Source organism: Lissotriton vulgaris, chromosome 1_1, assembly GCF_964263255.1.
Source record: "Lissotriton vulgaris chromosome 1_1, aLisVul1.2, whole genome shotgun sequence".
Taxonomy (NCBI): domain Eukaryota; kingdom Metazoa; phylum Chordata; class Amphibia; order Caudata; family Salamandridae; genus Lissotriton; species Lissotriton vulgaris.
The window spans coordinates 1,888,190,274-1,888,205,194 of record NC_141685.1 but is presented as its reverse complement, the minus strand read 5'-3'; the positions used below and the strand labels follow the sequence as shown (position 1 = coordinate 1,888,205,194).

The following is a 14,921-nucleotide window of genomic DNA, read 5'->3' as shown; positions in this document are numbered from 1 at the left end:
CTTAATTTGTAATGCAATATGTACCCGGGCTCTTGTCAGGAGACCACTGCAGCTTGCACTACACATTGCCCCTGCCATGCTGCCAACCATAGTAACAACACAGCTACTAACCATCACACTTCTACAACCATGACAATGCACAAAAATGCATGCCCCTCAGACTATAAGAATCATTTGGGCAGCAGGTAACAGTCATTTTAAATGTATATTTAATTAATAATTAGACAGTTGTAGTGATTATCTCTACATTGCCAGACAACGCCACCTTGCGACAGACTGTCACAAGAGCTGGTATTGACATGTAAGTGCCAGTTTTGAGCACTGGAAATCACAGACTGAAATTGAGCACTGCGCACCACCCAGTTTTTATCGCTTCCCTCAGATCTGTGAAGTCCCAGTAGGGGCAGTAGAAAGGTTGGTGGGACCACCTGCGATTTGGTTGCTTCACTCTGATCACCCAAACCAAGGTGAGACAGAGGATCATGGGGAGCAGTGAGAGAATTGTTTTACACTGTTGTGATGTTATAGCCGTGAATAACTAGATTTTAATCCAGCAAATTACTTTCGTGACTTTCAGTGGAAGCCACACACAACTAATGGAATAGAATACAAGTGATTATTCATGAATTTTACGATAATCAGTTATATTTGCACGATGTGAACAATTTGAGACATAACAGTGTAATAAAAGGCATAAAAGAACGAACAGGTCGGTATTAACAAAAATGGTTGTAGCTGCGCCAACTCAGAGTAACATTTTGGACAACAGTCAACCTTTATCAGGTATGTTTAAAACATGACCTTTAATATTCACGAAGCCAGTCATGACATTTGTAAAATCCTGATTGTCCGGGATCCAACAAGGGCTGCCTCCTTACCAATACGGGGGCATATTTACAATCACTGGCGCATCCCTGCAAATTAACAGGGATGCGCCAGTAATTGTGTGCCATGCCTCCGCCACCCATGATGCGCTGCATTGTAAATGCGGCGCACCATCGGGCAAAAACGGCACAGATGCGTCACGCATCTGTGCCGTAAAGGTGTCGCATAGCTGGAGTTGCGTCGCATGCGCGACGCAGCTCCAGCAATGCTCTGGGGGACCCATTCTACTAATGCTGCGTCAAGCCTTACGCCTGCTTTAAGCAGGCGCAGGGTTTTGACGTAGCTTTGGCCTAAAAGTGACTGAGTGAAATCTTGTAGATTTCACTCAGCCATTTTTAGGAGGTGTTCCTGCGCCAGAACGCCCTCCCCTGCGCTGGACCGCCTCCTTAAGGCGCAGGGCTTTACATCGTGACGCATCTCCCAGATGCGTCACATTGTAAATAGCCCGCACCATGGCGCATCTTTTGCGCCGCCGCTGCATCACAAAAGTGACGCAACCGTTGTGCAAAAGATGCGCAAGGGGCTTGTAAATCTGCCCCATAATGTTTTCCCAATTGACGATAACACCAAGGCGTAAGATAAAAAGGTCCCTTTGATTTAATTCACGAGGAAATGAAAACAAACGACGTACCTGTGACAGAAAGGGTTCCGGTACTGTTAGCTTTCCCTCGGTCATTTTCTGCAAAACATGTGTAGCTTCCTTCATCAAGCTTTGTGATATTGAGAATTTCCAGACTGCCATCATACCAGATCGATATCCTAATCCGGAGAGTAAACAGAGGGGTAAAGGCAAGATCAATTGCAGTGAAATACTGTAACTAAATACACTGATACAGCGCTCCAGGGAAGCGCGTGCACATATAATCTAATTTTGCATATCAATGAAAATTACTGCAGTCTTACAATACTAGTGTCAAAAGAACATGGGGGCATATTATCAAGGGGGTTTATCTCCGCTTTTTTGGCTTTAAAAGCCAAGAAAGCGGAGATAAAATTATCTCCCTATTACCAAGCTGTCGCTAACACCAGTTAGTGACAGCTAAAAGGAGATAGCGACCATCTTGGGCCCCGCTTTGCATGTCAGTGATATTTATCACTAATGACATGCAAAGTGGGCGTGCCAAGATGTTAGCGACTGGAAACAGTCCCTAACATCGCTATCTCCTATTAACAACTTTTTGAGATATTCGCGCTAAGCGCGAATATCTCCAAAAGCTAACACCTGCCCTGAGCAGTTCTTAGCCATGTTATCCAATGGGAGGTGGATAACATGGCTAAGAGCATTTGCTCGATAATGCATGAATATCGCTGACTTTTCAGCGATATTCATGCATTGCGGCCGTTTTTTATCGCATTTGCGATAAGCCTTGCTAATAGCAAGGTTTATCTGCGATAAAAATCGCCGATGTGCGGCGATAATTTTTGTCTCTAAACAAGTTAGAGACAAAAATTATCGCTAGTTGTTGGTAATATGCCCCAAGATGTTTTTTCCATAGGAAAGTGCAACGGCACCTTCAGTGCTGAACTTCATTAAAAATTCTCAATTCTTCAAAGTGTTCAAGCTTTAACCAATATTAATCTAGATGTGCAGATACTAGTGAAGCATTCATGAATTTCAGAGGCAAGGGGCCACATGTACGAAGCATTTTTGTAGTCGGAAACAGCTGACCGGCCATTTCTGATCGCAAAAATGCTTTTACAAATGTACAAAACCAAAATTGCAATTTGGTATCACGTTGTTGAATTGCAATTTGTGTTTGTGATTTGGTATTTGGAAGGCCCATGTTTAGGGCGTCCCTTCCAAATACCAATTTCCATTGGTATGTACGAATGTTTTGTGACCGAAATGCAGTAACAAAACAGCATCTTTCCACCAACTTGAAGTTGGTGATAACTGACTGCAAATCGGAAGGGTTCCCTAAGGGTCCCCTCCCCCTTTAAAAATGGTTGGAAAATTATTTTTAAGAGCAGGCAGTGGTCCTGAAGACCACTGCCAACTTTTAAAAAAGAAAAAGAAAACGTTTTTGTTTGAAACGCATCCCATTTTCCTTCAAGGAAAGTGAGGCGCATTTAAAAAAATAAAAGTTTGCTTCAGTTAAAAGCAATCATAGACATGCCAGACTGCTGACCCCAGCAGGCCACCATGCCTGTGATTTTGTGATTCCCAATGAATCGCAAACTGAGACCTATATCATTGATATACTTTTTTAATTTTTTATAAGTCCTCATATGAGACAACTTGCAAAGGCATGTAATCAGGTGCTAAATGATTCTAGAGCCTCATGCCCGCAGCCTGCCGGAAAAATGTACTCCTGATGTGCCTTCCTGCTCCAGTTGCAAGTGGTAATGGGATCACCTGCCCAAGCTCTCTCTGGAGGCGAGTGTCTTAATCATTGGACCAATTCCTGTGAGTACTATGTATGAGCTTATTCCAACATATATGCAACCTGAGGCTCCCAAGTTTTGATACTTTTCGGTGACCCACTTAAGCAGTCTAGTCAACTAATATGTTTAGCGGCTGTTAACCATTCTGCCCAAGAGGGAGGTATGGGTGAAACCCCCTAGTGGACTCACTGGCAACACCACTTATTGAGGCCGGGACATAAAAATGGGGCCAACTGCTAGGGGAAGAAAATGCAATTTCATGGGAACTCCTTGCCTAAGAAACAAATAATACGCTGTCAAGGTTTAAATATTTACAATTAGCAAGCTGGGCTCGTGAACAACCAGATGTAGGTCGCGCGATGGAAAGGGTAAAATAAATCTGCGATACCAACGCGCAAAATAAAAAAGAGATTTCAACTAGGTACTGGAAGCTGATCCACGCAGGAGATGGCCCTAACACCCTATCAGAAGGAAGATGGAAGAAAGTTCTTCCTGCAGTTGATCTACCATCTTTGTGGCAAGTATCTATGGCTACTCTTTGGTCTTTTGTCAGATATGCCCTATTAAGAAAGAACCATTTGTTTACTTCCCATAGGGTATATTGGTCCCCCTTAAACTTGTTTAAAATAGGAGCGGAAAATAAGCACTGCCCGAAGTGTGATGAGGAGAAAGCAGATGATGTACACATGATCTGGCAATGCTCAGAAACTCAATCTTATTGGCAGGATATAGGTAAGGTATTGACTATCCTCATGGAAAGAAGACTAGAGGTAAGCCTATCACTGATTATCTTTGGGGTATTAGAAGACAGCGACCTTGTGGGAAGAACTAGGAAGCTCCAAGAACAACTTTTACTTACCTTGATAATCAGCTCACGTAGGGAAATCTATCTCATTAATATTCAAGTGGTAGGTCTATTTCCGACCCACTAGGAATCGGAAAGGTGTAAAATACACTTTAGAATATTAGTGTTTGTGATTACCAAATAGTGAATTGCAAAAATTTGTAATTTGGTATGCGCAATCATTAATATTAATACATATGGCCGTAGATTCCTTTATGGAGTTTTACTCCATGAAGATTAAGCCCAGTGGCAAATAGGCTCCCAGGGATACAACAAATATTTGCTATGAGTTAAGGTTAGCCAAAATCCCAGGAATGCATGAGTTCCCACTGCAGCCTCTTTAGGTGGTGTCACATTATCTAAGCTTTAATATGTACCTATTGCAAAGCTGATATATATTCATGTTGATGCCATTGACCTTCATGTTGTAGGAATACCGCATTTCATGGGGTTGCTAAAGATTGCAGGGATTTGTTTGCATGAGCTGAAAGCCATTTTTGTACTTGGCAGCCATTTTAGTTAGCCATGTGCTCGCCATGTGCTGTTTCCCTCTTCAGAACCTTGCACATGCTCAGAAGGGCTTAGCTAGTAGAATGCACCTGCTCCTCTTATACAACTGTCAGGCTATTTTTACTGATATATGGAGAAGTAACTCTCCTCCCACTTTGTTGAGCAAGCAGATCTTGCATGCCCATATTAGGTATTTTTCATTCTTACACGAGCCAGGACCTCTCCCTTGGTTTTATGCTATGTAACACTAAGCATATTTTAAGGCCCCTGTTTTTTGTACTCCTTAGACTGCCTCATACAGTTTCTGAGGGTATTGTGTGACGTAGTCTCCCTCATCTGAGATAAATAAATATGTATTTTATATTTCAGCTTCTGTGCCAATTTCTTCTTTGTTGGTTTAAAAGGACCAGGTATCAGTGGGACCCCCTGAGAAGGTTTCTATTTTCTGCAGGGTGTCCAGTTACACACTAGACAACACCTGTCCCCTCACACTTGATGAACAATTTCACATGTAAATGTAAATGTAGTTCTTATATAGCACACAAATCACCCCCGAAGGGGTCTCAAGGCACTGTACACATACCGCTGTGGAACCCTTCCTGGCCTTTCCCCGTGAAGTGCCCACTCCTTGGCACCCCCAAGGTTTAGTCAGGCATCCTAGCGCTGTTGGGGCAGTTGTGGAGATTAAGCAAGCTATTGCCCAGAGTTGCAGAATGGGACCCATGATTAGAATAGGCACTGAGGCGAGAATTATCAGGTCCGGGGAAATTGAGCTCAAGACCCGCCGAGACGGGAATTGAACCCTGGTCCGGGCCAGACCAACTGTTATGTGTATTTGTAAAGTGCTCTATTACCTGAAAGGGTCTCCTGGCGCTGAGCAGGTGGGTGTGCCTAGCCCTACCTTTGTTAGGTTGGTACATTGAAAAGACAGGTATTCTGCTTCTTGTGGAATTCAAGAGGAGGAGCTCTAATATAGAGAGGGAGGTCGTTCCACACTTTAGGAATGATATAAGAGAACTTGTGTGCTCCTCTCTGGTTCTGTGTATGCACAGGATGTTGGCGAGTAGGAGTCCTACAGAGTGGAGGTGTCTGGGTGGGTGGTAGACGGAAATGTGACTGTTAAAGCAATGAGGCCCGACTTGTGGAGTGCCTTAAATATGTTATGAGTGGAGTTTGAATTGAGCACCTTCTGAATTGGAAGCCAGTGTAGTTCTCAGAGGTGCAGTGCAATGTGAGTTCTGTGTGGAAGGTTGAGGATGAGTCTGGCTGCAGATATCTGGATGGCCTGTAGTCTTCTGTTGAGTTGCTTGGTGATCCCGGCATAGAGGGTGTTACTATAGTCCAGCTTACTGGTGACTAGGGTGCAATTGGGCAAATGAACATTTGGAAAAGCTGAAAACACATGCATTATTATAGTTTGTCTTTGGAACAATGAACCATATATTTTTAACTGAGGACGGATATAATTCAACATTACAAAAAGCATGTCATTGTATGTGTTAAATACAAAATGTGTGTGGTCCTTCCTGCCGTTGTTTTCAAGAGTATATATGAAAATGAAACACGATCTTACTGGAATGAGTTATAGGTATATACATTAAAATATGCACACATATTCATGAGCGCCCTTTGTTACTGTAGCATGCACTGAAATCTAAACCATTGATAAATATACCAGAATAGACTTCGTTGTAGTTCTTCAGAATAGTAACTGCTTCTGCATATAATTTTCTATAATCGTCTTTTTTTAAACTCTAAGTGAGTCTATACGTTGGCTGGATAATTCGATATGTATAAACGTTAATAGCTTCCCTTTGTTTATAGATTGCAGGTTTATTGTACTACAAAAGAGAAACTCCGATATGTTGTGGCCAATTCATTGTGAGCAGGGATCCAAACCTGCGAACATTTTCAGCAGCGCTAGATGGTGCTGTCTCACTAAATAAGTGTATCACTTATATCGGTCGCCCTTTCATCAGTGTTAATCAACTTAAAACATTTTAAGTAGGAAACATAAATGGCATTTAGGAAACTCAGTTAAAGTATTAGGAAAGCTAAGCAGGTATGAGAAACAAAAACGGTTCTCATTGAAGTGAAAAAACACACAAAATATAGCTGCCTAAGAAGATAAGGACAAGTAAATAAAAAAGAATACAAAAAGTAAACTATATATCTGCCCAAATAAGGTCAAAATGAAATGCCAAAAGACGAAAAGAAAGAAATGTTCTGATATAGGAAATGTAGCTTTTCAGTTATTCATACTCATGCATATATTTTACAATACCCATGTGTACAGTATTTGAACGTTAGCGTTCACAGATGGGAGAATTTACATATCTCTGGGCGGTAGATCCAGCTGCAGAGTGAAATCATGAGACTGCCAAGACTGCATAAACCCCCTTCTTTGAGGATGTTGGCCTCCATCATTCTAACCAGACGAAAACACTGGATACCCAAAAATGTTGCAAAGCCTTTGTTAATTAAGGCTTTATTCATATTGCCCGCGTTCTACATTAATGCTTATTACACTGTACACAATGCGGAAATCCATTTAAAGGCATACAAATACCTCAAGAGGTTTTTTAAAGTCTTTAAAATCCATGGCGTATTATTTTAGATAATTTTTAGGATGCAAGCGGAAAATAAAGACTACTGTTTTGCACACAAAAAACTGCAAGGATGTGTTGGATTGATATGTGCTGTGAAGGTCAGCATCTTATCCTTAGACCTGGAAGACTTTAAAAATAAAATCAGAACATTTCAAGAACGAGTATATGAGGGAGACACCAGCTGTTTGGCAAACATCTTTAGGAGGTTGTGAGTGGTCAGTGGAACTACAGGCAAGGAGAAATACCTGAGTTGGGAGAGGGACAGGGTACAGTATTTCAGGGTAGACCGGGGTAGAAGGAAATATGAGAGGGGGCGCGACAGAAGGGCGCGGTTGCCTACCTTACCCTCAGGGGTAAGAACAGAACAAAGACTGATAAAAACAGCCGCGGCCCGTGGAGGGAGTTCCATGGGGCAGAGAGGCGGGGCGGGGGAGGGCCAGGGTAGGGGGTTCTAAACACCGGAATATGGATGAATGCAGGTAAGTAAACAATGTAATAAATAAAACGAATTTCGTAGCGCGCGCTGCATCGCATTTTGCAATGTAGGGCGCGCTACGAAATTCATTTTATTGATTAAATTGTTTACTTACCTGCAATTATCCATATTCCGGTGTTTAGAACCCCCCACCCCGCCTCTCTGCCCCACGGAACTCCCTCCACGGGCTGCGGCTGGATAAAAAGTGAACATGTCTGGTTGTTCTATAAAATGATTGGTTTCCTATCATAATCTCAACACCAAAAGCATCGGCTGGCTCTGATCGTCTATGCTTTAATTGGCCGTGTGCTAATCTAAAAAGCACTTTATTTCATCTACACAAAACATGATTAAATGAAATTTCTTATTCTAACCCAGAACTAGGAGTATTAAGGTTCACATTGATGTCAGTATTATGGAACATATCTTGTTCGTTCTGTGTGGATATGCGCTAATCATAAACAAGCATTTGCAATGCAATAGGTCTCGCATTATTAAAGTTTGAGCTATTGGCATTGCTAATAATAATGCAACACCAACAGCTCAAACATTCAGTAATGCGAGACCTATTGCATTGCAAATGCTTGTTATAAGCAGGCATGTGGGATGCAGAATTCCATGAGAAGTATAATGGAAGGAAATAGGTCCGGCCTCCCCCGTGAAAGGTGGAGGAGGGATAGAGAACTATGCGGCTGGATGTTAGGGGATCAAGAGTGAAAACTGAGGGGAGATTATGATTAATTGAGATGCCGAGCTCCTATGTTCTAAATTACCTGCATGAAAGCTAGTACCGTGGAGCTTCTGTTTGACTGCACTGAATGGAAAATATATATATCTCAATCCTTGTAAAAATGTTAAGATTTGGGGACGTTGGTGGAACTACAATGAACTTAAAAATGACTGAGCGATGGTTGTACAGTATAAGAGGAAAAACCCTCGCCTAGCAACAATTATATGTATTGGATGCTATGTTTTTTTGTTAGGTTAAAAGATCAATACAATCTGGTTTCTTAAAAAAAGAGTACCATTGAACTCAGTAATATCTTAACAAGACAATTTAGCTACAAGTCTGTAGCAAAAGGCACCCAGCACAAATACAGTTAATAATTGCCATTTGTCTCGAAAATAGAGAAATCCTGTTTGCTTCTTAACCCCTTCACTGTGGCGGCTATTCTGCTGCAGTGCTAAGGGGGCGAGGCGGCCGAGCGGCGGGTCCATGCTGGTGACGGAACCGCTCCGTCACCAGCCGCGGTTGCGCTGTGCTCATGACGGAGCGGTTCTGTCACGGCCTGCCCGCTCAATGGAACTCTCAGCGCAGGCGCGGAACCACGCCGCGCAGGCATGCCGAGCGGGCCGTGACGGAACCGCTACGTCATCAGCACAGCGCGACCGCGGCTGATGATGGAGTGGTTCCGTCACCAGCAGGGGAGGGGTTAAAGTAATGCATAGCAGTGCAGGGTGCCTAGAGTACATCAATGGTGTAGGTGGAATACATGTTTCTCCAAACTACTCTAACCTTATGGTGGAATCAGGGCAGATGAAGGGTGTGAGCACCAGCAGGGGAGTTTGTCTTTTTTGCTACACAATGCACAGTGATGCGGGTACTGGAAGGAAGTGCCTCCCATCATGCGGTCTTTGCTGAGAGCCGTGGGTCACTCTGAGGCAGAGTGCACTCATCCACATTTTCATAGTGGTCGTCCCCTTTACAGGAGAAACAGAAACACCGAGGGCACAGGTTGGATGTTTATCACCTCTGGCATCTGGGTCATAAAAATGAACCTTACGTCACCCCAAGTTGTCAACATGCACACTTTGCATGTAAAGTTGTGAGAGGTGATCTCCCTTTAAGGGCCTGGGGGCGGGAGTAACTCATGTCAAAAGCATATGGCTTAAATAGGTCAGCATTTTTAAATTAATATTAGTAAAAAAAGAAAAGGCACAGTATAAAGAATAAAGTGAGGTAGTGCATGAAATGGGGGTCGCGTGCTTAGGGCAGGATCTAGGCTTGCTGGCATAACATTCTATATTCACTTTTGCGTTTTCCTTTCTGACGCAAGGCAATAATGTCAACGCAACATCACTTTACATACATCACCGGCAAACTTTGCAGCGGGTGAGAATGTAACAGCAAAGACTAATGGAGGGAAAACAAAAGTGAAAGGAACATTTGAAAAAATGTGCAAATGAGCAAAAGGTCAAAGACGCACTCTCTGCTATTTTTGTTTTTAATTTCCTTAAAGAAATGCTCTCCGGCGGGGCTTGGACTAGTTGTCCTTTGCTAAAGACCCAAGTACTTTGCTCGAAGTTCTTAAGACGTCACTGCATAAAACAAGAGGTCGGGTTTTTTTTTTTTCGCTCCTAAGAAAATGAGGAAGGGAAAGATCCATGAAAATAGAGGACAGCTTTTCCCTTCTCTGCATTTAACGGCAGGCGATGTGAGAAAAAAAAAGGCGCCCGGGGCGCTTGCTGAGCAGAGACTGCTCTGCCGGAAAGGACATTTGGGACAGCCTGCACTCCTGGCTCAGCCGCGAGCATGAAGTGAAGCAGGCACATGCACACACAGCGCAGCCCCATCCGCCAAAGTTGGGGAGCGGAAAAAAGCTTGAACCCCTACCGGAGTGACCGCAAACCCCTTTTAAATGCTCCCCCCGGAGCAGAATGCATCCAACATTTTATGAGATTGTTTCTTTTTTATGGGGACCAAGGGTGGGCGTAAAATCCGTTTCGCGGGCGAATTTGCGGATTTTCCGCGATTTCGCGATCCGCGAATCTCGCGAAATCGCGGTAAAATCCACGAATCAGCAGGGACGAATTTTCAGCCAAGCAAGGGTTACAGCAGCAGGTGCAAAAGTTGAACCTAATTTCTTTGTAACCTTTTACAAAAGGGTTACAAACAAATTAACTTTAACTTGGACACCTGCTGCTAATTGCTTCCTGGCGCCTCGTTGCCTACTTGCAACTATTCTCTGACCCTGCTCTGACCCTTGAAGCTGGGTCAGAGAATAGTTACAAGTAGGCAACGAGGCACCTGTCCAAGGAATTAAACCTCATCAGGAAGCACTTACAGATAAAAAAAACAGGAAGAAGGGAGAGGATGGCAAATACACCCATTTTGAGTTGTCAGGAGGGGTTAAACTAAAAGAGACCTTTACAGCACAATTTTCATATGCATTTTGCTAAAAATAAAAAGCTGTATGTTCTGTAGGGGCAACTCAGGAATCAGGCCCTTCAGAGATCCGGCCTCTCTTTCTTTCTCTCGTTCTCTCTCTCTCCCTCTCTTTCTCTCTCTTTCTATCTATCTATCTATCTATCTCTCTCTCCCTCTCCCATAAACGACTGCATGGGTAACTTCGCTATGCAAGCGGCTCGCGAAGACGCAAAAATCCCCGCGAACACGCAAAAAACCCAGCGAACACGCAAAAAACCCAGCGAACACGCAAAAAAACAAAAATTCGCACAAATTCGCAAATTTTGCGGATCGCGAATTCGCAAATCCGCGGATCGCGAATTCGCAAAATTCACCCATGCTTAATGGGGACGAGGCAGCCACAATATGGTTTGGGGTGAGTCAAAGCAGGAAGTGTGATGCAAAAAATTGTTATAGCCACACACGCATGTCAACCGAGAACGAGGAAGTGTGACTCGCCATGGCGTTGAAAGTTCCCCAGCAACTGGTCACCATGGGTAAACATTGCGGCAGCCGTGTTCAATGGAACTTCGATGTACCGGGGGCTATGGTGGTGCTGGAAATACATAAGTATGCGTTTAGTTCTTTAGAAAGCTGTTTTGGCTGTTTGGTAACAATATTTACCTACCTTGCATGCCATGAATTCGACTGCTACCATTTAGCAAAGTTGGCAGCTGTGGCCATTAAGTCCAGGGTTTTAAGTGGGATGAAAACGAGGGCGGATATCGATACTAGTGGTGCGCGCGCACCACAGAGGAGCAGAGAGAAGAGCCGGCAGCGAGGCGAACGAGCGCTGGTGCGCGTGCTAGACACGGTCGGGAATGGGATTGCAAAGGCAGGACATGTACCCGCCTTTGCCCAATCGCGTGCCTTTTAAAAAAAAACCTGCTAAAGCCAATGGCGGGCAGCGAAAGCCTGATCAGATGCATGAGCATGTGTAACCCAAAACCCAAACCTACCCCTGAACCCTAAAATACCCCTGTACCCCAAAACCCAAACCTAGCTCTGAACCCTTAAAATACCCCTATACCCCAAAACCCAAACCTACCCCTGAACCCTCAAAATACCCCTGTACCCCAAAACTCAAACCTAGCCCTGAACCCTAAAAATAACCCTGTACCCCAAAATCCAAACCTACCCCTGAACCCTAAAATACCCCTGTACCCCAAAACCCAAACCTAGCCCCGAACCCTAAAAATACCCCTGTACCCCAAAACCCAAACCTAGCCCTGAACCCTTAAAATACCCCTGTACCCCAAAACCCAAACCCACCCCTGAACCCTAAAAATACCCCTATACCCCAAAACTCAAACCTTGCCCTGAACCCTAAAAATACCCATGTACCCCAAAGCCCATACCTATCCCTAAACCCTAAAACTACCCCTGTACCCCATAACCCAAAACGATATCTGAACCCTTAAAATACCCAAACACCCCAAAACATATACCTCAGTACCCCAAAACATATACCCTATACCCATACTTACCTTATCCAAAATAAAAAAAAAAAAACATGCTTTTACCATTCATTCATTACAACAAATTTTGTTGTAAATGTATGCGTGGTAAAAGCATATAAAATGTAATGCCATACGTTATAATGGCATTGCGGAGTCATGGCACTTTCGTAATGAAAGTAAACAGAGTGATGGTATGCGGAAAGAATGGTGCGAAATAATGGGTGTTTACCCTCCCCGATAAGTGCATTGGTGGCACGGCGGCCCACATCTACAGCAACATACTCATATTTTTTCACCACCCATTTGAGGTCTCTCTCAATGATGGCCAGCAGGGACATACACTTTAAGACACACCTCCCGCCACAAGTTCTAGAATTGCGAACTTTAGAGCTGGGGAGCTACGTTTGAATCTTGGCATCAGCTAAACATCCTATGATTCCAGGCACATCTCTTTGTCTCCCCGTGCCTACCACAAATGAATGTGTTCTTCTGTAATGTAAATTGTGCTCATGCCATGTTGTCGAGTTCGGGCTAAATAATATTGCAAGGAAAAATAAAGTAGGGAAACTCGAGTTCACACATTACTGAACGAGCACTCTTAAGTGCATCAGCAGTGCACTGTGAATCTGAGCTTTTCACAGGCCTGTCACAGTTAGGAAATGCTATCAAAACGAAATCCTACAAAACAATATACTACTGGCCGGCAGCAATTCATACCCGGACAACATCGGGACGGGCTGCTAATATTGTTATAAACTGGTGCATGATTCATATTGTGTTGTGTTGTATTTTTGACTAATTGTTTTGTACTTCTAAATGCTTTACACATTTTTTTGCGGTAAGCCTGGCTACTCTGGGCCATAACAACCAAGGGTTATGCACAGGTTTAAATTACTGAAACCTTTACTTGGCCTAACAAGAATAGTGCCATTATTCCTTGTGGTGGACTACCATCCTTCTTAAATATCAATCCACTTTCTCACACCAGAAACAATGTCCCCTCCAATTATTTTCCTTGATGTGTGCCAAAATGAAGGGTCACTATGCACTTCATTCTAGGCTATGTGCAACAGAGACATGTGAAATATTACAATGCAAGTGAGAGCAGTACATGAAGCACTAAAATCAGTGGTGATTCTCACTCCAAAGATTTGTTTGAAAATCTAAGTAAAATGGTGTATTTTGGTTCAATTTTATTATATGCAATAGTCAAATGTGAGATACTTGTAATTTCATCAGAAACTCATTTCTCATGTAACATGATGCTAAAGATACTTCAGCAATAGATCACTTTCCAATCTCTCTGTTATGGAAAAAAGTGATGCATCTAACCAGATGCATCACTTTGTAAAGCCCTGCGCTACATTATACCTGCGCCAGGTATAATGAATGTAGGGTGGGCCCGTAGAAGTGGCACAGTGAAATTGATCAGATTTCACTGCGCCACTTCTAGGACGCCATTGCGTCAAAATCTTACGCCTGCCTCACAGCAGGAGTAAGACTGACACAGGCCTTTTCACATCAGGCTTGCCCAATGTGAAAGGCACATTGCTGGAGTTGCGTCACTTTTATGACACAGTCCAGCAATGCGTCATTACTACGCTTACAGATACTTCAGAAATACTGACGTATCTGTAACTCCTTGTAAAATGGTGCGTCATACAGTAAATATGACGCCTCCATCACTGTTGCATCGCTGTTTTCACCCAGTGATGCAACAGTTTTCATAAATAAGGCCCTGTATGTCTTTCTGGTTTACTTTTGAGATAAAGAGACATTCCTCTCTATATATCTGTGTTTCTTTTCTTTCTCACTCTCTATTTCTATAGTGTGAGGACACTCCTGGTTTATCTTGACATTCACTAAACAATAATCAAACCAGTTGATTCCCTAAAACCTTCCACATGTGAGCAATGAATTATGTATGTATGCATTTTTATTTTAGCTTTTTATTCTTTGCAAAGCATTTTAAAATATGTATCTGTATAAACTGATTTTCTAATGCATTATACTATAGAAATGCAACCAAATTGTTATTGGTAGATGTAAGAAATTGGATAATTATTTGGGGAGGGTGACTCCCCACATCAGGGAACAATCACAACTCAGGTCACTAAATTAGGCTGAGCTTAACTTCTTGGTAGCTATTCCACATAGCAGAAAGGCTAAATTTAGGGGAATGAGTAAAGTATTTATGCAGCACTAAAACTGTAATAAAGTGAAAACACCAAGCAATATATATCCCCCCCAAAAGTTTGAAAGTGCCGATAGAAGTCAATGATCGCAATGTACTGAACCTAGGCCTGATTTGGGACCAACAGCGATTGGAGACCTGGTCGAGTCGAGTCAGCAAAGTGGATTGGTCCAGTGAAAGTCCGGAAGCCAAAACATTTGAAATATCAGAGTCTTAATGGAAAAAGGGACTTTGCCAGTTTTTTAAAGAAAAATACTTCTGAAATTATAGGTGCCACAATAAAGCTGGGGGTCAGCTACCTGCTGCAAGCCAGTCCAGCGAAGGCTCTGGAGCTTTTGAGGTGTTCGCTAGAAAAAAATTCTAAGTCCTAAA

At 43.0% G+C, this 14,921-nt stretch overlaps 1 protein-coding gene across 4 annotated transcripts in view; it reads right to left on the bottom strand.

The window, feature by feature from the left end:
* The window catches only part of CNTN1 (contactin 1), a 1,059,655-nt gene that overhangs the window by 367,483 nt on the left and 677,251 nt on the right, over positions 1 to 14,921 (bottom strand). For all 4 annotated transcript variants that reach the window (XM_086919467.1, XM_086919469.1, XM_086919468.1 and 1 more), the window contains one exon: positions 1,517 to 1,644. In XM_086919467.1, coding sequence (XP_086775593.1) covers positions 1,517 to 1,644 — 128 coding nt within the window. The remainder of the gene's footprint in view (positions 1 to 1,516; positions 1,645 to 14,921) is intronic.